This window comes from Hemiscyllium ocellatum, chromosome 30, assembly GCF_020745735.1.
Source record: "Hemiscyllium ocellatum isolate sHemOce1 chromosome 30, sHemOce1.pat.X.cur, whole genome shotgun sequence".
NCBI classification, from domain to species: Eukaryota; Metazoa; Chordata; class Chondrichthyes; order Orectolobiformes; family Hemiscylliidae; genus Hemiscyllium; species Hemiscyllium ocellatum.
This window is the reverse complement of record NC_083430.1, coordinates 7065718-7087645: the sequence shown is the minus strand read 5'-3', so window position 1 is coordinate 7087645 and position 21928 is coordinate 7065718. Positions and strand designations below refer to the sequence as shown.

Sequence of the window (21928 nt, the reverse complement as noted above, 5' to 3'; positions counted from 1 at the left end):
ATGGGCTACAGATTGGTTTCACAGGTCAGCGCAGCATCGAGGGACAAACTGCCTGTATTGCGCTGTAATAGAGTCATTGATATGTACAGCATGGAAACAGACCCTTTGGTCCAACCCGTTCACGCTAACCAGATATCCCAACCCAATCTAGTCCCACCTACTAGCACCTGGCCCATATCCTCCAAACCCTTCCTATTCATATACCCATCCAGATGCCTTTTAAAAATTGAAATTGTACCAGCCTCCACTACTTCCTCTAGCCACTCATTCCATACACGTACCACCCTCTGAGTGAAAAAGTTGCCCCTTAGGTCTCTTTTATATCTTTCCCCTCTTACCCTAAACCTATGTCCTCTAGTTCTGTACTCCCCCAACCCAGGGAAGAAACTTTGTCTACTTATCATTTCCATGCTCCTCATGATTTTATAAGCCCCTATAAGGTCATCCCTCAGCCTCTGACGTTCCAGGGAAAACAGCCCCAGCCTATTCAGCCTCTCCCTATAGCTCAATCTTGGAAACTTCCTTGCAAATCTTTTCTGAACCCCTTCAAGTTTCACAACATCCTTCCGATAGGAAGGAGACTAGAATTGCATGCAATATTCCAACAGTGGCCTAACCAATGTCCTGTACAGCCAATGTTCTATGCTCTATCCCTAGTTGTCCTTGAAAAGGTGGAGTTGAGCTGCCTTCTTCAACAGCTGCAGTCCATGTGCTGTCGGTTGAATCATAATCCCTCATGGAGGAAATTCCAGATTTTGACCCAGTTACACTGAAGGAACAGGCAATATATTTCCAAGTCAGGATAGTGAGTGGCTTGGAGAGGAACTTGAAGTTAGTGGCATTCCCATGTATCTGCTGCCCTTGTCCTTCTAAATGGAAGTGGTCATGGGTTTGGGAGGTGCTGTCTAAAGATCTTTAGTGAATTCTGCAGTGCATCTTGTAGATAGTACACACTGTTGCTACTGAGCGTCGGTGGTGGAGGGAATGAATATTTGTGGATGTAGTCCCAGTCAAGCAGGCTGTTTTTTTCCTGGCAACTGTTCCATGTCTTTCACTTCTTCCACATAGTCCTTAAATATAAACATGCATTCCCAACTGTCTAGAAAACATAAGTTTGGACTGTACCACCTTACCCAGTGCGTCATGTCTGTTTAGTTTTTAAGGATTTCAATTTCAAAAGAATCAGCAGCAAAACTTCATGCTTTATACAAGATAAAAGTTTGTTACCATTATTGCAGAAAATAAATCTACTAAAGAGATGTTGTTGTACGCATCTACAACACAGGCCATCAGGTACAGATATCAGGACACTCGTACCGCACCACAAGAGTGCTCAGAAAATGGTATCTGTATGAAGTGATCAATTTTGTAGCTAAGATATTAATACAAAGATCTGAAGTAAGAAAGGATAAGTGAAAATGAAAATGAGATCCCACAGGTGGTCTAAGCAGAATTGGTCTGGGAGTGAATGAAGTCTACTTAGATTCGGTTTTACAGCAGAGCAGTTTGTGAGTCTTGGTTAATTTTTGATCTCCTTTACAAGCGTTGTTTCAGTCAAATTATTGTTGGTGTATTTTTCCCAGCAGAATCTTCTTACAGCCTTCAGATGTTGTGAAAGATCCAGCAACTGGAAATGTTCCTCCAATTATTGCATAGATTGTTGTAATAAACCTACATAATGGCTGTTGCCATTCAAAATATTTGGCAGTGATTGGGCTGAGGTCAGAGTGGAACTGGATGGGGGAAGTAATATGCCCTATGCATGTGTCACTTTTTTTTTGCAGTGCTGTGTATTGTGAGGAAAAGTGTTGTTTTTCTTCACACATCATGAGAACTATCTTCAGTATGTGATGCTAAAATATTGCAACTCAGTTTATCCGTTCCAGCTAAGGCATTAAAAGTACTTTTGAATATTTCTAGCCTCTATCATTTCACAATAACATGAATCATGTCTGGATTATCTGATTGGGCGATGGCATTGTGTGCGGAAATTGCCTGGAACTACATTAATATTGAACTGTCCCTTAAACCTACAGCCTCCGCCATTATTTAGAGGCTGTTTCATGGAGGTTTCAATGTGGCCAACTTCATGTTTTCCCATTTTATCTTGTACGTCTAATCCGACTACACCACATGAAAGGTTAGGTAAACTGATATTTACATTCACTTCAAACTTCCCTCCACGTTTTTTGTCAGGGCCATCCATGTGCTGTTCATTAGCTTAGTTCAGTACTGCAGTCCTGGACACCATTCCCTGTTGCAATGCTTGAGTGATTGCTTCAGGGTGTTTTTCTCATGGTCTCTGCAGATCACAGTTATTCACAGCCAGGTTTTTATATAGATCAAAAATTAAACTCTCCCAAAACTGTTGCATCATGTTTGCATATTAAGTATTGGGTTAACCTAGGTCTGGGCATTGTCTTTTAATTGCAGTAATTAATTTTGAACTTTCACAGCCATTAGCTTGGATGGTTCTCATCCTGTCAGGTTTTTAGTGAGATTGGAAGTGCTACTTACACCTTTAGGGAAACCATGGTCAAGGCTTTTCCATTTATACTTTAAATGTTAATTGAATTTTAAAAGGTCTCTTGTGGTTTTTTTCTTGGGATAAGTGCAGCCTGGTCCTGGTACCAGCTGAATCCAAAAGAGTAGATTTCTGGGAATCATTTTGCAAGATGTTTTATATGCATTTGGAAGACAGATTAGCTTTCTGACAAAATATATAACATTATTATGACATATTCTTGACAGGAGAAGATAAGGACAGATAGCACAGTATCAACCTAGGAGCTGGAAATGCCATCAGCAAACCCAGCCCTGCTGATACTGTGAAGTCCTGTCTAGTAATATGTGGGCTCTTGTACCAGAACAGCCCATTTGAGCAACAGCCTTACATAGTCATATTCACTGAATTATACCGAGAGGTGTTACCATCACAGTCCCTAGGTTTGTAATGTTGGTCTGGCAGGATAGACCCAACAGTGGTGGCAGCAGATAGGATACGATAGCAATTGAAAATAACCAAATGGCAAAGCTGCTGAATTATTACTTGCCCTCAGTCTTAACAGTGGACTAAGAGGATCATATACATGACGTTCAAGCAAACCTAATAATATATCAAGGAATGGAATTCGGTAAAGTTAATTTAAGCATGAGAGTGATATTTTAAAAGTAATGCATTAAAAGCTCTAAAATTCCTTGGATCTTATCATTTTAAAAATAGCAGATGATTAATAGCAGCTTCAGCTAGAGTTTTCAAAACTTGTCCCTATTTAGGAATACCTCTTTAAATTGCAAAATTGCAAATATAACTCCATTATTTAAAAGTAAAAGGGATAAAGTGCAGGAGATTGTAGATTGTTAACATATTATCTGTTTTGGAAAAATCTTTGAATGCTTTAATTAAGGACAAACTGACTGATCCCTTAGAGACGTGAGCTGCCGAGTGTTATGAAGATGTGGGTGTACCTTTAATAGAGTTTAAAACAGCAGAACTACTGGACTCAGCACCAAGTGTTCTCAATAAGGCAACAACGTATTAGGTTGAACAACTCGATTGGTTTGTTGCCTGGAGACACAAACAAATTTGAATTCGGCCCATCAGTTTAAATTATATCCTGATAAAAAATACCAATTTCCATTCAAGTTTAAGTTGAGTATATTGACAATCTTAAAAGCCAATGACACAATCGGATGCTTTGGGGTATAAGATCGGGGGGAAATCGAACAGTTGAGAGGAGAACTGACAAGCCCAACATATAAGCAGATTACCTGAATAGTAGCTCTCTTTTCGATCAGTAACCTTTGATGAAGAAATTCCTAAGAAAAAAAAGAAGACACAGGAAGATCCAAATAGAAGAATGAAAGCTGCCTGGTTTTGGGATAAGAAATGTTTTATAAATCTTGATTGGGAGTTTTACCGGACTAATATTATAGAAGGGAAGGTAAAATATAGGTTAAAGAAAGAAATTGTAAATAGTGGTTAGTTAATTATTCTCTGTTATACTTTAAGAAATAAAGTCACGAATTTTTACTTTACATAGTTTGTGGCCACTTGAATTTTTATAGATTACTGCATGGGATACATCTTCTCTGTGTTGCTGGTTTTAAATTAAACAGGAGATTTTACCCCATGTCATAACACAAGAGAAAATGAACATGGACTTCTAAAGATCTTGCATCTCAAGCAAAACTGATTGAAGTTTTCAAGGAGCTATCTAAGTTGGTAAACAGGGGAATATATATGCGGGTAGTTTAGGAATATCAGATCAAGAATAGGCTCTTTATCTTCTCTAGTCTGCCCCACGTTTCTGGATCTTGGCTGATTATCTTTCTCAATGTTGTGTTCCAATACTATCCCTGTATCCCTTGACATAATTAACAACTGGAAATCTATCAATTTCCATCTTGAACTCACACGTTGACTGAGGTTCCACAGACTTCTGGAATAGAGAATTCCAAAGATTCACCACTCTGGGTGAGAAGGTTCCTCCTTACTGAGTGGCTTACCTTCTATTTTGAGAGTGTCACATCTGGTTTTAGACCCAGCAACCAGAGTGAGCATTCTTTCTGTGTCAACTCTGTTTAACCCTATAAGAATTTTATACATTTCAATGAGATTGCCTCTCATTCTTTAAACTCCAAAGAGAACAAGCCTGGTTTCTTCAATCCCACTTCACAGAGCAGTCCCACCATCCCAGCAGTCAGTCTGGTGAATTTCTGCTGTACCTCTTCTGTGTCAAGTATATCCTCTCTTAGGCAAGTCAGTCCAGAACTGCAGAAAATGTAGCCTCACCAATATTCTTTGGAATTGAAGTCAGACTTATTTGCTGCTGTACTTAAATACTCCTGTAATGAACAATATACAGGTTGCTTTCTAAATTGTTTGCTGTAGCTGTATATCAGTTTTTAATGACTTATGAACAAGGACACCTAGGTCCCTTTGAACATCAACACTTTCCAAACTTTCTCAGTTTAAGAAATACCCTACATCTTCATTCTTCCTATGTAAGTGGATAATCTCAGACTTATTCATTGTATTCTATCTGTTAATCTCTTACCCCCTCACAGTCTCTTTGCATCTTCCTCATAACTCTCATTCCTGTCATATTTTGTATCATCTGAAAATTTGGAAATATGACAATTAGCTGTGCATCCAAATTATTCATACAGATTATGAATATCTAGGGAGGAAGCATTGATTCTTGCAATATCCAACTGGTCACAGCCTGCCCGTTTATCCCTATCGTCTGTTTTTTGGCTGTTAACCAATCGTCAGTTTATGACAGCAATATAGTCCCAACCCCACCAAGTGTTAAATTTGTTTACCAACCTCCTGTGTGGAATTTTATCAAAACTCTTCTGAAAGTCCAAATAGACCTCAACTGCTGGTTTCCCCCTTATTAACTCTATTGGTAATATCCTGAAAAAACATCAGATTTACCAAAAATAATTTCTTCTTCATAAATCTATGCTGTCCAGTCAGAGAATTATTTTATAAATTCCCAGTATGTATAATAGATTATAATATTTTCCCCACCACTGACATTAAGCTAATAGGTCTGTAATTTTAAGTTTTCTCTCTTCCTTTCTTAAATAATGGCACATTCATAATCTTCACAATCTGCACTGTTGCAGAATTAATAGAATTTTGAATGATGATCACCAAAGCATCCACTATCGCTGTAGAGATATTTCTGTCAATCATCTAGGGTTACTGGCGTTTTATTTACTTTCCCATTAATTTTTTCAATGCTGTATTTTTACTAATTTATTTCATATCCATAATCTTACTGGACCTTAATTACTTCAGAGAGACATCTTGTGTCTTTCTTTATGAAAACAGACTCAAAGCATTGATTTGAACAGAAGTATAGAAAATGGGACAGACACTGTCAAGGACTCTGTCAATGACAGCGGGGAGAATCTCAGTTCAGAGAAAGAAAAACATAACAAAAGCACTGCTATGGAAGCCGATGCTGCTTGACCTTCTGAGTATTTGCAGCATTTTCTAGTTTTATTTCAGGTTTCTAACATTTATAGTATTTGTTTTTTTAATGTTTGAGCTCATACACCAATTTGAAAAACAAAGTATGTGCTATTGGAGATGCTATCTCCTAAGTGAGGTGTTCATCCCAGTTGAAAATTAGAGAATTCCTTTGTTTGATTTGATATTGTTAATCTCTCAATCAACATAATCAAAAATAGATTAACTACTTCTTCATCTTACTGCTGCTGGAGATTTATTGTACCAATATTCCTACATGAGAATCTGAGGAGTGTGAAAAATAAGTAATATTGTAGTGTAATAGGTTTCGGCCTGAATGTTAATATCTATATTATTCTGTATTAATAGCTGTGCAACTCTTAGCAAAGCCTATTACATTCAAAGAAAATCTGATTTCCCTTATTGATTTACTTTTCAGACCATGGAATTTACAGGAGTACCATCTGTCCCACTGATGATCGGATGTGGAATTGCCTGTATGGCTCTCTTAACATTGCTTGCTGTATATGCTGCTTTTTGGAGGTACTGTATTATCAACCTGGTAATGGCATACAAAATGCCAAATGTTAAAACTGCACAATAGTAATTTTTTTTGTGATTGATCCTGTTCACCATGTTCTTGTTATAACTTTATGCTGGAGTATTACTTAACCCTTTTATCAAAGATTATAGTGATTTAGTTATCAACAAGACACATTTTAAGCGCTTGTGACTACAGTTAACTATTTGCATCTTTGATATTTCATCATTCAAATGTTTACTTCCTTCAAACCACAAGAATAAACAACATAGGCAGGCTGGTCTGGCTCCTTTGTAACTAATGTTGATGCATACTGCTGACACACTAGTTTTATTCTGCTGAATAGTATTTTTTGATAGTTGTTGCCTCAATTTGCAGCCATCATAGATTTTGCAAAGTGAAAGGAGACAAGCATGTTAGACAATTGACAAGCAATGAATTATGACTAAGTAATTCATGAAAGATAGTTTCTTGTTTCATACTTTTCCACTTTATGTACATATATTTATATATTGTGACCTAATCTCTGTCACTGAGGGAATTTAAAGCCAACAGAAATATTGAACTATATCTAACTATAGTAGTTTCTAACCACTTAACTGAGTGATCAAGTTTCAAGAATTAATACTATACTCGGTGGTATTACAAGAGAATAATTAAATTCATAATTAGAGTGGGTAGACTGTTTGTTTGTACTGGATGCTGGTTACTTATCTGCACATTAAACAAATTTGTCAGTGGCTTTAGAGTCTGTCCCTCTGTTTGACAGAAAATTTATTCATCTGAAGTCAGAAATGTAATACAATAAAACAATATGAGGTCTGGATTCTATCTTCCATCTCTGGTATTCACTCGGATGAAAGCAAAATACGGCAGAGACTGGAAATCTGAAAAATATCTTGGCAAATGCTGGAGAATCTCAATGGGTCTGGTAATATCTATGGAGAGTGAAAGAGAGTTGATGTTTTGAGTCTATTATCACTTCTTCAGGACTGAAAAATATTGGAAAATGTTTTTATATATGCATTTGACAGAGGCAGAAGGCCAGTACATAAGACAAAATGATTGTTAACCGTGGAGCCAGAGAGAAAAAGATTAGATTAGACTTACAGTGTGGAAACAGGCCCTTCGGCCCAACAAGTCCACACCGACCCGCCGAAGCGGAACCCACCCATACCCCTACATTTTACCCCTACCTAACACTACGGGCAATTTAGCATGGCCAATTCACCTGACCCGCACATCTTTGGACTGTGGGACGAAACCGGAGCACCCGGAGGAAACCCACGCAGACACGGGGAGAACATGCAAACTCCACACAGTCAGTCGCCTGAGTCGCCTGAGAAAAGATTTAATTTAAGTCATAAAAGGGAGAAAATGAGTCCTCACTACCAAGAGCAAAACAGAAAAGACAACTGTGGGGAAATTGGGAGTGTGGCAGTGGCACAAAGTAAAAGAGACTTGGAGAACAGACATGGTGGCTCACAGCGCCAGGGACCCGGGTTCGATTCTTGCCTCGGGCGACTGTCTGTGTGGAGTTTACACATTCTCCCCGTGTCTGTGTGGGTTTCCTCTGGGTACTCTGGTTTCCTCCCATGCTAAATTGCCCATAGTGTTAGGTGCGTTTGTCAGGGGTAAATATAGAGGTGGGTTACTCTTTGCAGGGTCGGTGTAGACTTGTTGGGCTGAAGGGCCTGCTTCCACACTGTAATCTAATAATGCAGTCAGCTTCCAAAGTTATGGAATTAAATATTGAGATCACAAGGCCATAAAGTGCCTTAGTGGAAAATTAGTTGCTGTCCCTTGTGCTTTGCTGGAACAACGCATCATGCCCAGGACAGAAATGTTAGCATAAGAACAAAAGCATTTATTTGAAATGTTAAGTAACTGGAAAGTCAGGGTTATTTCCTATGGACAGAGTGAAGGTGTTCTGCAAGGCAGTCACCCAGTCTGCAGAACACTTTTGCTCTATCTGTTCCAAGATTTGAGTTTTGATCGTATGCACTTGATTGGCCAAAGGGACTCTTCTTTTCAGTATGATTCTATGAAATTTCCAGCCAACCTTGTACCATTCTTAGAATTAAACCTGAAACTACCTCTCCCCTTTTTAAATCTCTCATGATATAGAAATACAAATCAAACTTAAAGTTGTTCATTGCTCTGTCATGTTGAACCAAAAATTCTTATGAATAACAATAATGTTCATCAAAAATGAACAGATATGGGTGCGTTAGTTAATAAGGCACACAAAGTCCACTTGTGATAATGGTCTTTGATATTAAAAATCCAAACTCTTAACATCCATCACAATCAGGATTTGACTTAAAAGTTTTCCATCAGTCTCATTTAAAGAGTGGTTACTGCTATCAGCAGTATTGCAGTTCACTATTCAGGATTCCATTTAGACAGTCAGAAATGAAGTGATCTTAACAGTTTTTTTTAGTTGAAACGTTTTTTTTTGAGCAGAATTGTGACTGAGATTACAATATCAGAGTCAACCAACTGATGAGCATGACCATATTTATCAGGCCGAGAGAACTGAAATAATACGCAGAGAGAGAATAAAATGATTGGTGGAGATTTGGATTAACAGCCTTCTCTCTATTTATGCTAATTAAGGTTTATGCTACTGGCATTAAGCAGTTGGACTCATCTGCTGATTACCCAATCTTATCAAATGAGTATGAAATTCACTGTTCATTGATATCAAAATAACACATCCCATGGGAACATGACAAAGAATTGAATTTGGGATCTTAATTTTTGTTGTACAAGTATCCATTTTATAAATATGAAAAATATTCAGTCCTGTCCATCATATGAAATTGTAATGAAAATGATCCATTCTGCAGCTTATTGAAGCATGTGGCAGGAAGTTACCTTATGCAAATTTTATTTCTGTTTACTTTCATGTTTGTCCAGTAACCACTAAAATGAAACTTTCCCCAGCTGCAAGAATGTATATATTATAAATATAATAGCCTGACCAGTCGAAATAAGTCCCACCCATCTTCCCATCCTCCATTATGAGCAACTACCTCTTTCACTTGCTCCAGCCATTCTGGTAGACAATGATCAGAGTACACTGCCTGAAATGTAACACCTGACAGCTCTCCTGAAGAATTCTTAAAGTAACAATTGATTCTTGAATAAGGGTGTCACATTTACTCTACAAACCTCTGGCACATCCCCTATATCAAAGGAAGTTTGGAGGATTATGCTAAACCGTTCTGATGTCTTCACTTCCACTTTTTTAAATAACCTGATGCAAGCAATATATCCACTTCAGGCATAATTAAACATTCCAGTACCATCTTCTCTCTAGTTTTGTCCCCTCCATTACCTCTCAATTTCCATTTCAGCCAATACTTTGTCAGTGTCTGCTTTCTTGGGAAACACTGATACAAAATACTTATTAAATACTTTAGCCTGCCGCTGTGCCTCCAATATAGATCATCCTTCTATCCCCAATATGTAGAACATGGAGTCATTGAGAAAAAGAAATACATTTCAGGTGAAGCTAGCAAAGTAAATGGAGAAGTGAGGAAAATAATATGTTGATGAGGTTAAATGAATTAGGATGTAAAGAAGCTTATGTGGATTATAAGGACTAGCATGAATCCATTAGGCAGACTGATTTTCTCTGCTGTAAGTTCTATGTAATTCCATTAAATGTTCAATTGCATAAAAGTTTCTAATCAAATTATGCTGCACATATTATCTAATTTTTATGATTTGTTTTTAATTATGTTTCCACAGATTCATAAAATCAGAGCGATCCATTATTCTACTCAACTTTTGCCTGTCTATAATGGCATCAAACATCCTCATTTTGGTTGGTCAAACTCAGATACACAGCAAGGTAATAGCAAAAGAGAGTGTTTATAGCACAAATAAATTAACTGTGATGAAGCAAACCTATTGAAAATAATGATCCAAGGTCATTGGTAAATTCAAATTGATCTGATATCATACAGTTAAGGAAAGATAGATTCCATTGTCACAGCCGCACAGGATGGCATTTGTGACCTTGATGAGAATCATTTTGGTACTATGGCAGAGTCGTAAGTCTGACTGGAAAGATGACTACACGAAGCTCAAAGAAAAATGGACATAGATTTGGGATGCTGTAACACATTCAAGCACTTTGGAGAGAAAAGGGAAGTGAAGATGAGGCAGTAGTTTGCAAAGACTAAGGCCATAAGAAACAAAAGCAGAGGGAGCACTGGAGAAATAGTAGATTTGGCAGCATGTAAAGAGAGAAAACAGAGTTAAAATTTAAAGTCATTTGATCCTTTGTCGAAACATTAACTCCACTCTTTCACTGTACAATTCTGTATTTCTCCAGCGCTCTTAATTTATTTTCTTCATATTTTCAACATTTGCAGTTCTTTATCTTTATATTATCTGCAGCATTATATCATGACAACTTTAGCTTCTCGAAATCAATTTCTTTCTTAAATGTGAAGAATTTCAATGACTTTGTCTTGACAGCACTCTGTGGTGGAGAATTCCACACTCACCACCCTCAGTAAAAAGCATTCTCCTTAACTCAGTCTGAAAATGGCCTAAGGAAAAACCCTCAGTCTGTGATTCCTTATACTAGACCCCCGGCAAGGAAAATATCATCCTTCCATCTAGCCTGTCAGAATGTTATATATTTCAGTTAGAGAACTTGTCATGCTTCTGAACGCTAACAGATATAGGCCCAGTCAAGTCAACCACTCCTCATGCAAACCTGCCATCCTGGGAATAATTCTGTTGAATATTTGCTGCATTTCCTCTGTGACATAGATGTTTTCTTTAAGTAAGAGATCAAAACTTCACACAATATACCAGGTAGGGTCTTACCAAGACCCTATAGAAACTGTGGTTAGGCCTCCCTGTTCCTGTACTCCAACTATTTCGTAATGAAGACCAACATATCTTTTGCCTTCTAAACTGTTTGGAGCATTTGCATGCTTGTTTTCAATGTCTAATGTCCAAGTTCCTTTCCCAGCCTATCACCATTTAAGTAGTTCTCTGCCCTCCTTTTATTTCCACTGAAGCGGAGAACTACACATTTATTCACATTACACTGCATTTACTCATTCAGTCAACTTATCTAAATCACCCTGCAGCCTCTTTATATCTTCCCTATCAATTACATTCCTCACTAATTTTGTGTCATCAACAAACTTGGAAACGTTACATGCAATCCCCCTTCTGATTGATTGACACATATTGTGATAATCTGATGCCCATGCATAAATATCTGCAGTACCCCACTTGTCACTTCCTTCCATGCTGAAAATGACTTTTTATTCCTTCATTTATGATTCCTGTCAACTGACCAATTCTCAGTCCATACCAGTTCATCACCCCAATCCCATGTGTTTCGATATTACACAATAACTTCTTATATGGGACCCTTTACAAAAGTTTTCAAAGTATTGATATACACCACATCCACTTCATCCATTCCACTTGTTAGGGTTTTCAAAAAACTCCAGGAGGTTTATGAAGCATGATTTCCTTTTCATAAATCCATGTTGACTTTTATCATACTGTTGGCAATTCTTTAGGTGTTTGTCACACCCTCTATAATAGAGTCCAGCATTTTCACTACCACTGATGGTAAGTTAGCTAATCTGTAATTCACAACATTCTCCCTCCCTCCTTTTTAAAACAGTGGGGTTACATTTTCCACCCTCAAATTTGTTGGGAGTATTCCACAATCAGTTGGGTTTTGGAAGATAGCAATGAATGCAATCATTATTTCCATCATCACCTCCTTTAGAAACCTGAGATGGATATCATCAGGCCCGGGGTATCTATAAGATTTCAGTCCTATTAATTTCGATAGCACTTTGTTTTACTAACATTAATTTTCTTCAATTCCTCCTTCATAAAATACCCTTGCTTTCCTCACACTTCAAGAATGTGTTGTGTCTTCATCTATGAATACAGAAAATACACAGTTGTTTAATTGTTCTACTATTTCCTTAATCACCAATATCAATTTCAGACTGTAAGGACCTAATTTGTCTTCATTAATCTTTTACTTTTTATATTCATCTAGAAGCTCTTCCAGTCTGCTTTTGTGTACGTTGCAATTTTCCTCGCATATTCTATTTTATCCCTTTGGATCCTTTAATGAATTCTAAACCACTCCAAGACCCCAGACTTGCTCCTCTTTCTGGAAACTTTACATGACTTTTTTTGGATCTAATATTATCCTAATTTTCTTTTATTATCAGTGATTGAGCCACTTTTCCTGTTGTGTTCCTTCACCCAAAGGAATGCATAATAAATATTAAACATCACTATGCACTCTGATGCTGGACTTATTCAGTCTAACACAACCAATTCACTCTTCAGTTTGTTGTTTCAGTCTTAGGTCACTAGTTTTCAATTGGACTCCTTCACTTTCTGTCCGAAAGGTGAATTCTATCATATTATTGTCAAAGGACCTCTCATGACAATATTAGTATTTAACTTTTTTATTACACAAAAACAAATTTAGGATAGCCTGTGTCCAAGTTGTTTCCTCAAGTTACTGGTCTAAAACTCCATCATAAGCTCCAGGAATTCGTCTACGACAGTGTCATTGCTAATGTAGCTTGCACTGTCCACACGTTGTTTAAATAAGCCATGATTACTGTTGCACCCTTGTTGCATACATTCCTTTTTTCCTGTTTAATGGCATCTGCTACCTTACACTACTCTTTGCATGCCTATAAACAACTCCTCACAAAATATTTTCTGCAATTTGTTGCTTCTTACCTCCACCCAGACTAATTTTACATCTAGATTTCCTGTGCCATTATCCTTTCTCACTGTTGCATTGATGTCATTTTTTACTTTGAGACAACTATAATTTTCTAAACAGGGCTTCTAGTTATTCTAAGTGATCCTTCCAAGTGTCACTGTAACAGCATATCATTAAGGTAAACCACACAATTAGTAATACTTGTTCTCACTTGGTTCATTAGTCTCTTGAAAGTTGGTGGGACAACTTTTCATTATGAATGAGATCACTTGGCATTAGAAAAGACTATATAGTATGACCATAGCTCTTTGCAGTCTTAAGGAACCTGCCAGTATTACTTTTCATACAAAATCAGAATAGCTAGAAAAACTTCTAATGAGTTTATATGGTAGTTGGTAAGCAATCTAGCACTGCCAATACTAACAATGCAGTCTTTCAAATATAAAAATGGGTAGGAATGAAATGATCTGTAGCTTTTAACTCTTCTGATCTAAGTTAGCTCTGAATAAGTATTTCCTTGATAACTTGTGTCTGCTGAGTTCAAGTTAGCCAGTTCCATAACACCTAGTTCTGGGTTTACAAGGTTGAGATAAACAGCTCACAGCAGAAGAAAGTTTCCATCCTCCTAAAAGACTTGTTTAATTTTAATGAACACTAACTATGCTTTAAATGTTCCAGATATTTTAAGGGCCTGGGATTTTTCCCTTAAGAAAATACACTGTCCCATTTGACTACATAAGATATTAAGATTCATTCCAGTTCTAACAGTAAAATTTAAAGAGACAGTTTATTAATTTTACCATTTTATTAATATAAATTAACAAGCAGTACTCTAAGTGAATGAGTGTGCAGCTATGCTCAAACCTAATATATAATACTGAATCTAATAGAATTGAGTTCAGTATTATTTATCACTATCCAAGTACATCTAAGAATTACTAGGAATATCTAAGAACAGCTAAGAATAAGCCTTCAAAAAATCATTTTGCAATTGCACCAGAAAAGTTTAAAACGTACGGTACAAGAAACAAATACAAGTTTGTCAGGATGTTTTTTAAAGAAAACTTTGACGTAACTTGATTAATTCAAGTTTATGAAAAGATTATGAAAAAAATGTTTTTGTTGATATATTGTCCAGCATTTAAAGGAAAGGTACATAAGAAAAAGTAGGTTCATAATTCTCTGCAGTTTAATTATACTCATTGCATGTGTTGTGTTATGTCTCACAGTTAGTACACAGTGTACATTTGAGGGATGTGCTCAAGGTGGCATCACCGTATCATGGCACGTAATCTGATGGTTTAAAGATTCAGTCTTCTTCATGCTGAGTCCACTTGCAACATAGTGCACATGAACAAAACAAGCTGCAGATTACTTTAAATTGTTTATCTTTAGCTGAGACCTACCCAAGCCTGTGATTATAATGTATGCAGATACTGAGATCTGTATAAATTTCTGCTGAATCCTTCTACATTACCCACGTCTCACTCTTATGTTAAGGGAGCTAAATATCATAAGAACCCTTCTAACAGTAAAAAGTCCATCTTTGCACCTGTGACAGACCAGAACAAATCTGAGTTAATAGGAGTGACTGTTTACAAAGAAGTGACTCACAGATATCACACCATGGCGGAAGCCTACAGATAAACAGTGATACCTGCATAGAAAAGACTCCAAGATCTTATTTGCAGACCCTTGGAATCCCCACTGAAAATTACACAGCCCTGGAATTCAAACAGTTTGGAAAACCAACAGAAACAAGTTAATAGCCAGCAGACAGATGTGCCCACTTTCTATTTAAATTTCCAGACCAATTAAGCCGTGAGCTACGTATTGCCAATACGATACAAAACCAAAAAATTGAAGCAATGTTTCAGTTTAGAAACAAACATAGAAGTTAAAATACTACACTTAAATGTCATTTTATAGTATTTAAAGTCATCAGCAATCCCTCACTCATGAGTATGATTGTCCATATAGGAAATTCCATGTCACTGGTCTTGGGTTCTTTGGGCCCTAAAATGATCATAACATAAATTTGAGAGTCTTATTCAGAATTATAACGTGAGGCATAGATGGGTGTTGTCAGTGTAAATATGGAGTCTGAAGTTGAGGTTCAGTTGATGTAACTGAATGGCAGCATGTAGTTGAGAAAAACGAAGAAGGCATGGAAATTTCTGTGAAGCTGCAGAGATGATGGTGCAGAAGGAGAAAGAAAAGCTATTGCAGAAGGTTCTCCAGTTTTGATTGGATAAATAGGAATCAAATTAGGCAAGAGCAGTCGTACTCAACTGGACAAGCACAGAACTAATGTTATCTGTTAGTTTGCAGATAAAATAATTTGACCAGAGTCTGGAATGACCTTTTCTTACCTTTTGCAGTTATTGTTTTTTGGCCTTGCTTTGGGAGCTAGAATTAGCACAGCATGTTAGAACAGCAGTAAAATGGCACAGCATCAATTCCTCACACTCAAACCTGCTTGGTGACAGTAAGTGGAGATTAGTTGCTTCTCTACATGAATAAGTAAAAACTGGTTGGAGAGTTATTGTCGGTAGCTCTCACATCCCTCCTTGAAGAATAAACTTGCTGGTAAAGGCTTGTCATGTTCAACCTACAGAAAAAGAGAGTTTAACCTCAAATATTAAAGAACTAGACCACAAATATCAGTCCTTTTTTACACACTGTGGCTCATTTCTCACATTTAAAAACAAGCAGCTGGTCCTGCAGCTTTACTTTTGCAACCTAATAAAGATGCAGCTGACATACAATGTAGAACATAGTCTGTTTCCAATCTAAGGAAACTCCTGGGAATTGGGACTAAAACAGACTTTCTACTCATTCAGCCAATAGCAGTAACTGGAAAAAAACAATAAAACTGTGGATGCTGTAAATCAGAAACAAAAAACAGAAGTTGCTGGAAAAGTTCAACAGTTCTGAGAAAAGGTCATCAAACCTGAAACGTGAACTCTGATTTCTCTTCACAGATGCTGCCAGACCTGCTGAGCTTTTCCAGAAACTTCTGTTTTTGTTTTGGATCATAAACTAGAAGCCCAGTATTTCTAAATACTCTTGAACTGTATGTAAGTGGGTATTGCTCATGGTGCCATGCGCAACTCATGTAATTCCATTACTGCTTTTTACTGCCACCTGAAATTAATTATTCCATTCGGATAGCCCTCTTCACCATAAGCTTTAAAGAGCCAAAGTGAGGAAGTAATGAGTTTGTTTTGCTGCAAAATGTTTGGAGTATGGTGTATAAATGTGATGTGACATTGTGGTTACTGAGTACTCTAGAAAATAGACAATAGCATAATCTTCTTAAATTGACAAGCTGCTCAGGTTCAGATTGCTTGTATCCTTTTTTATAATGTATAAGTGCAGCTTCGAAAGTGCTTGTTTTCTGAAGCAGTGAAAGCTAATGTTCTAAATTATTGTTATTTCTTGCTTCATATGCTGAGTGTTTAATCAAATGAGGCTGGATTTTCACTTGCTATTGGCAATGTAACAGACTCAGGTTTGATTTTAAAATGACTTTTCTGGAGGACAATATTGAATCCCATTGACCCACAACAACAGTTGGCAGTTTTCAAAGGGCTCGCTGTAAAGAAAAAAAAGGGAGATTCCCCTTGTCACAGATTAATGGCTCTCTAAGCTCCATATCTGGAACAGCATGGGATTTTCAGTGTTTTTTATAGACAAAGGCAAACAGTCTGGCACATATTAAGGAACGATATTCGAATTGACGTTTATTTCCATGTGGGTTGTGTAGTTTGAGAGGTAACATGCACGGCATCGAGTGCTGTACTTCAGTTAGTTTCCATGGCTAATTCGCACCATCTTTATCCTCTGCCCATTTATGCTGCGTGCTGTCCTCAGCAAGGCATCAGTAACTGCTAGCAGGTTGCCACCTGCTTTAGCACCATGCTAATGCCAATGCTTGACTGCCGATGTTACCTAATACCCAATTAGATAAGTTACACTTAAAATAGTCACACCAGAGCAAAGGTTTTCAGGCACAAGATTCATCAGTATGTTGGTTACTTATCCCACTTTGGGTATCCAGCCCAGTGTTTCCTATTAATGAACACTAAGCACTGGGTGACCTCATTGTATCTAATTCCAATTTTGCTGTGTACTAAAGACATATCATCACAAGCTACCGTGTTCAAAACAATTGCCACAAATTCTTCAACCAATAGCCAATTATTTCAAGTTTTTTTTAAAATATAAAATTGCACAGTACATATTTAAATGGAAACAGAGTTTGTGTAATGGTGACATTATGAATCAGAATTTCATAGTGTTATATTGACCTGGGAGCCCTTTAAAAAAAACTGCTGAGACCCAATTCCCAGATTAATCACCTCACTTCTGGAGTTTCTGGTTTTCACTGGACCCTTTAAGATTAAGACCATAAGACATAGGAGTGGAAGTAAGGCCATTCGGCCCATCGAGTCCACTCCGCCATTCAATCATGGCTGATGGGCATTTCAACTCCACTTACCTGCGTTCTCCCCGTAGCCCTTAATTCCTTGTGTCATCAAGAATTTATCAATTTTTGCCTTGAAGACATTTAGCGTCCCGGTCTCCACTGCACTCTGCGGCAATGAATTCCACAGGCCCACCGCCCTCTGGCTGAAGAAATGTTTCCACATTTCTGTTCTGAATTTACCCCCACTAATTCCCTGTGACCCCCTGTGTCCATGGGTTCTAGTCTCTTCCAGACATAAAAGCCTCCCTTTTAAATGCGCCCCTATAACAATACAGGAGGTGCAAGAGGTGGTAAGACAGCTCCAAAGTGGCAAAGCACCTGGCCCAGACATGTTTCCAAGTGAGTTCTACAAGAAGTTCATAAACATGTTTGGGTGGCACGGTTACAGCCTAGTTAGGGTCATAAGCCTGCATCCAGCACTCCCGACGTAGCTGGTTCCATTGCAGAGATAGGCTTGGCCAACTCCTTCGTGATTTTCACAGAATCATGGCAGATTTTTGAACAACTATGTTCATGCCACCTCAGAGATTTCACGAACCGTAGTCTGCCTGTTGAATTCTGTATTAAATAAGTTCTCATATTATGCCTCTTCATGCCAACATATGACACTTATATGTCCACTTACCTATTATAATTGTTACAAAGTTAATGTGTAAAAATGGTAAAATTGTAAAATGGGAGAAATGTGTGGTCCCTTTTAAAGATGATGATTTTTTGGATTCTTGGAGTTAAAAGGATGTCTGAGCAGTATTCAAAGTGCAGGTCCACAGACTGAAACATTTTGCATCAAACAGCCAGCAGCATTTTTACCATGACAACAAGTCTTTTCAAATTTAGCGAATTAATTTAAAGTAATCACTTAGAGATTGAAAGCCAATTAAATTTAAATCTGATAATGTTGACCACCATGAACCGACCTGGTTGTTAAGAAATTAATGAGTCAGCATAGATATAAAGACAGGGGCAATTGAACAGAGGGGCGCGAGCCTAATGTCATTCTCAAAAGAGAGCAAACCTGTTATCTAAGAAATAAATATGGAGGTCTCACAAGAAATCTCCACGGCCTTGACGATTGAGAAGGCATTTCCGACAGAGGAAGATGACGGAAAGTTCAGGAAGACACTTTCTGTGTGAACTTTGAGAGACTAAGTTTTAATTATTGATTTCTTATTACTTCGAAGTGTATCAGTGAGATCTGTGTTATTGGAACAACATATTATTAGAATCTTGTTTTACTCGGGAATAGGGAGTTAGAGAGGGTTTGTTAGTAACTCTGCTAAGTTGTTCACTGCTGGAGTTAGATAAATAAATTGTTACTTGTTAATTATCGAGTTGGTAAAGGGATTCCATTTCATTACCCACCCCTTTATAACAGACCTGGGACAAGAAGTAGGCTACACTACCTTTCACACTGTTTTTATCAGATTACGAGGTGAGGTGAGCTTCTCTGGATGTTTCACTTTTACTTATCAGAGGGGTGTCGGCCCTCAGTTCGTAACACAATGAACCCTGCTGTGACAGATGGATGTATTTAAATGAAAGCTTTTAATAAAAGAATTGATTTCTTACTTTTGATTATGTTCAAACCACTGTTTAACAAAAAATTAATTCACTGCAAATTGGCATCGATAGTCACAGTTGAGGTGTCAGAAGACAGGAGGCTGACAAACACAGTACCATTATTTAAGATAGATGGTAAAGACAAGCCAAGGAACAAGAGACCGGTGAGCCTGGCATCCGTGGTGGGTGGGCAAGTTGTTGAAGGGAATCCTGACGGACAGGATTTGCACATATTTGGAAAGACAAGGACTGATCAGGGATAGTCAACATGGCTTTGTGCATAGGAAATCTCACGAACTTGATTGAGTATTTTGAAAAAGTAACAAAGAGGATTGATGAGGCCAGAGCAGTGGACATGATCTATATGGACTTCAGTAAGGCGTTCGACAAGATTCCCCATGGGAGACTGGTTAGCAAGGTTAGATCTCATGAAATACAGGGAGAACTAGCTATTTGGATACAAAACTGGCTCAAAGGTAGAAGACAGGGTGGTGGTGGAGGGTTGTGTTTCAGACTGGAGGCCTGTGACCAGTGGAGTGCCACAAGGATCGCTGCTGGGTCCACTACTTTTTATCATTTATATAAATGATTTGAATGTGAGCATAAGAGGTCTAGATTAGATTACTTACAGTGTGGAAACAGGCCCTTCGGCCCAACAAGTCCACACCGACCCTCCGAAGAGCAACCCACCCATACCCCTAACCTGACACTACGGGCAATTTAGCATGGCCAATTCACCTGACCTGCACATCTTTGGACTGTGGGAGGAAACCGGAGCACCCGGAGGAAACCCACGCAGACACGGGGAGAATGTGCAAACTCCACACAGTCAGTCGCCTGAGGCGGGAATTGAACCCAGGTCTCTGGCGCTGTGAGGCAGCAGTGCTAACCACTGTGCCACCGTGCCGCCTAAAAGGTATAGTTAGTAAGTTTGCAGATGACACCAAAATTGGAGTTGTAGTGGACAGCGAAGAAGGTTACCTCAGATTACAACAGGATCTTGATCAGATGAGCCAACCGGCTGAGAAATGGCAGATGGAGTTTAATTTAGATAAATGCGAGGTGCTGCATTTTGGGAAAGTAAATCTTAGCAGGACCTATACACTTAAGGGTGGCACGGTGGCTCAGTGCTTAACACTGCTGCCTCACAGCACCAGGGTCCCAGATTCAATTCTAGCCTTGGGCGACTGTGTGGAGTTTGTACATTCTCACCGTGTCTGCGTGGGTTTCCTCCAGGTGCTCCGGTTTCCTCCCACAGCGCAAAAGATGTGCAGGTCAGGTGAATTGGCCGTGCTAAATTGCCCATAGTGTTAGGTGCATTAGTCAGAGGGAAAATGGGTCTGGGTAGGTTGCTCTTCAGAGGGTCGGCTGAAAGGTTGGGCTGAAAGGCCTGTTTCCATGCTGTGGGGAATCTTATCTAATCTAATGGTCAGGTCCTAGGGAGTGTTGCTGAACAAAGAGACTTTGGAGTACAGATTCATAGCTCCTTGAAAGTAGAGTCGCAGGTAGATAGGATAGTGAAGAAGGCGTTTGGTATGCTTTCCTTTATTGGTCAGAGTATTGATACAGGGGTTGGGAGGTCATGCTGTGGCTGTACAGGACATTGGTACAATTCTAGTCTCCTTCCTATTGGAAGGATGTTGTGAAACTTGAAAGGGTTCAGAAAAGATTTACAAGGATGTTGCCAGGGTTGGAGGATTTGAGCTATAGGGAGATTCTGAATAGGCTGGGACTGTTTTCCCTGGACTGTCAAAGGCTGAGGGGTTACCTCATTGATGTTTATTACATCATGAGGGGTATGGATAGGGTAAATAGACAAGATATGTTCCCCTGTGTGGTGGAATCCAGAACGAGAAGGCATAGGTTTAGGGTGAGAAGGGAAAGAGATAAAGGGGGCCTAAGGGACAGCATTTTCACGCAGAACGTGGTGCGTCTATGGAATGAGCTGCCAGAGGAAGTGGTGGAGGCTAGTACGATTGCAACATTTAAAAGGCATCTGGATGGGCATATGAATAGGAAGGATTTAGAGGGATATGGGCCAAGTGCTGGCAAATGTGACTAGATTAGGTTAGGACATCGAGTCAGCATGGACGAGTTGGACCAAAGGGTCTGTTTCCATGCTGTATATCTCTATGACTGTATGACTATTGTGTTAGTCATCCAATCCCTTTAGTGATTCAATGCCTGAAACTGCAAGGTACTTGAAGCAAATTAAACCTTCATACACATAGATTGTTTTATCTACAGCTCCTCTGTCTGAACTCCATCAATATAGCTGGGGCTCGGGTTCAAGACGTTCGTGGTCAGCCTCTTGCAAGAAGCTTGGGTCAGGCTCAAGGATCTAAATAGTCTATTCCTGTTTCTATGTTCCTTTACATTTGTTTTTGGGCAGGTTATCAGGCAAAATAGAGGGCAGAGCAAAAGCAAAATACTGCTGAACCTAAAATAAAACTTGGCTTCATTTGGCAGCACAGTTTCTTTGAATTTGAGAAATTTTGGCTTTCTTTCATGTTTTTTTTACTGCAGAAATTTGTGTTTGCAATATTGACAATGTAATCCACCTATCTTAAAATTTTAATTTAATCCAAAAAACCGCAG

General features: G+C 38.4%; 1 protein-coding gene across 1 annotated transcript in view; it reads left to right on the top strand.

Moving 5' to 3' along the window:
* Positions 1–21928, top strand: part of LOC132830132 (adhesion G protein-coupled receptor B2-like) — a 500291-nt gene that overhangs the window by 348454 nt on the left and 129909 nt on the right. Inside the window, exons 17-18 of the mRNA XM_060847634.1 lie at positions 6426–6529; positions 10287–10389. Coding sequence (XP_060703617.1) covers positions 6426–6529; positions 10287–10389 — 207 coding nt within the window. The remainder of the gene's footprint in view (positions 1–6425; positions 6530–10286; positions 10390–21928) is intronic.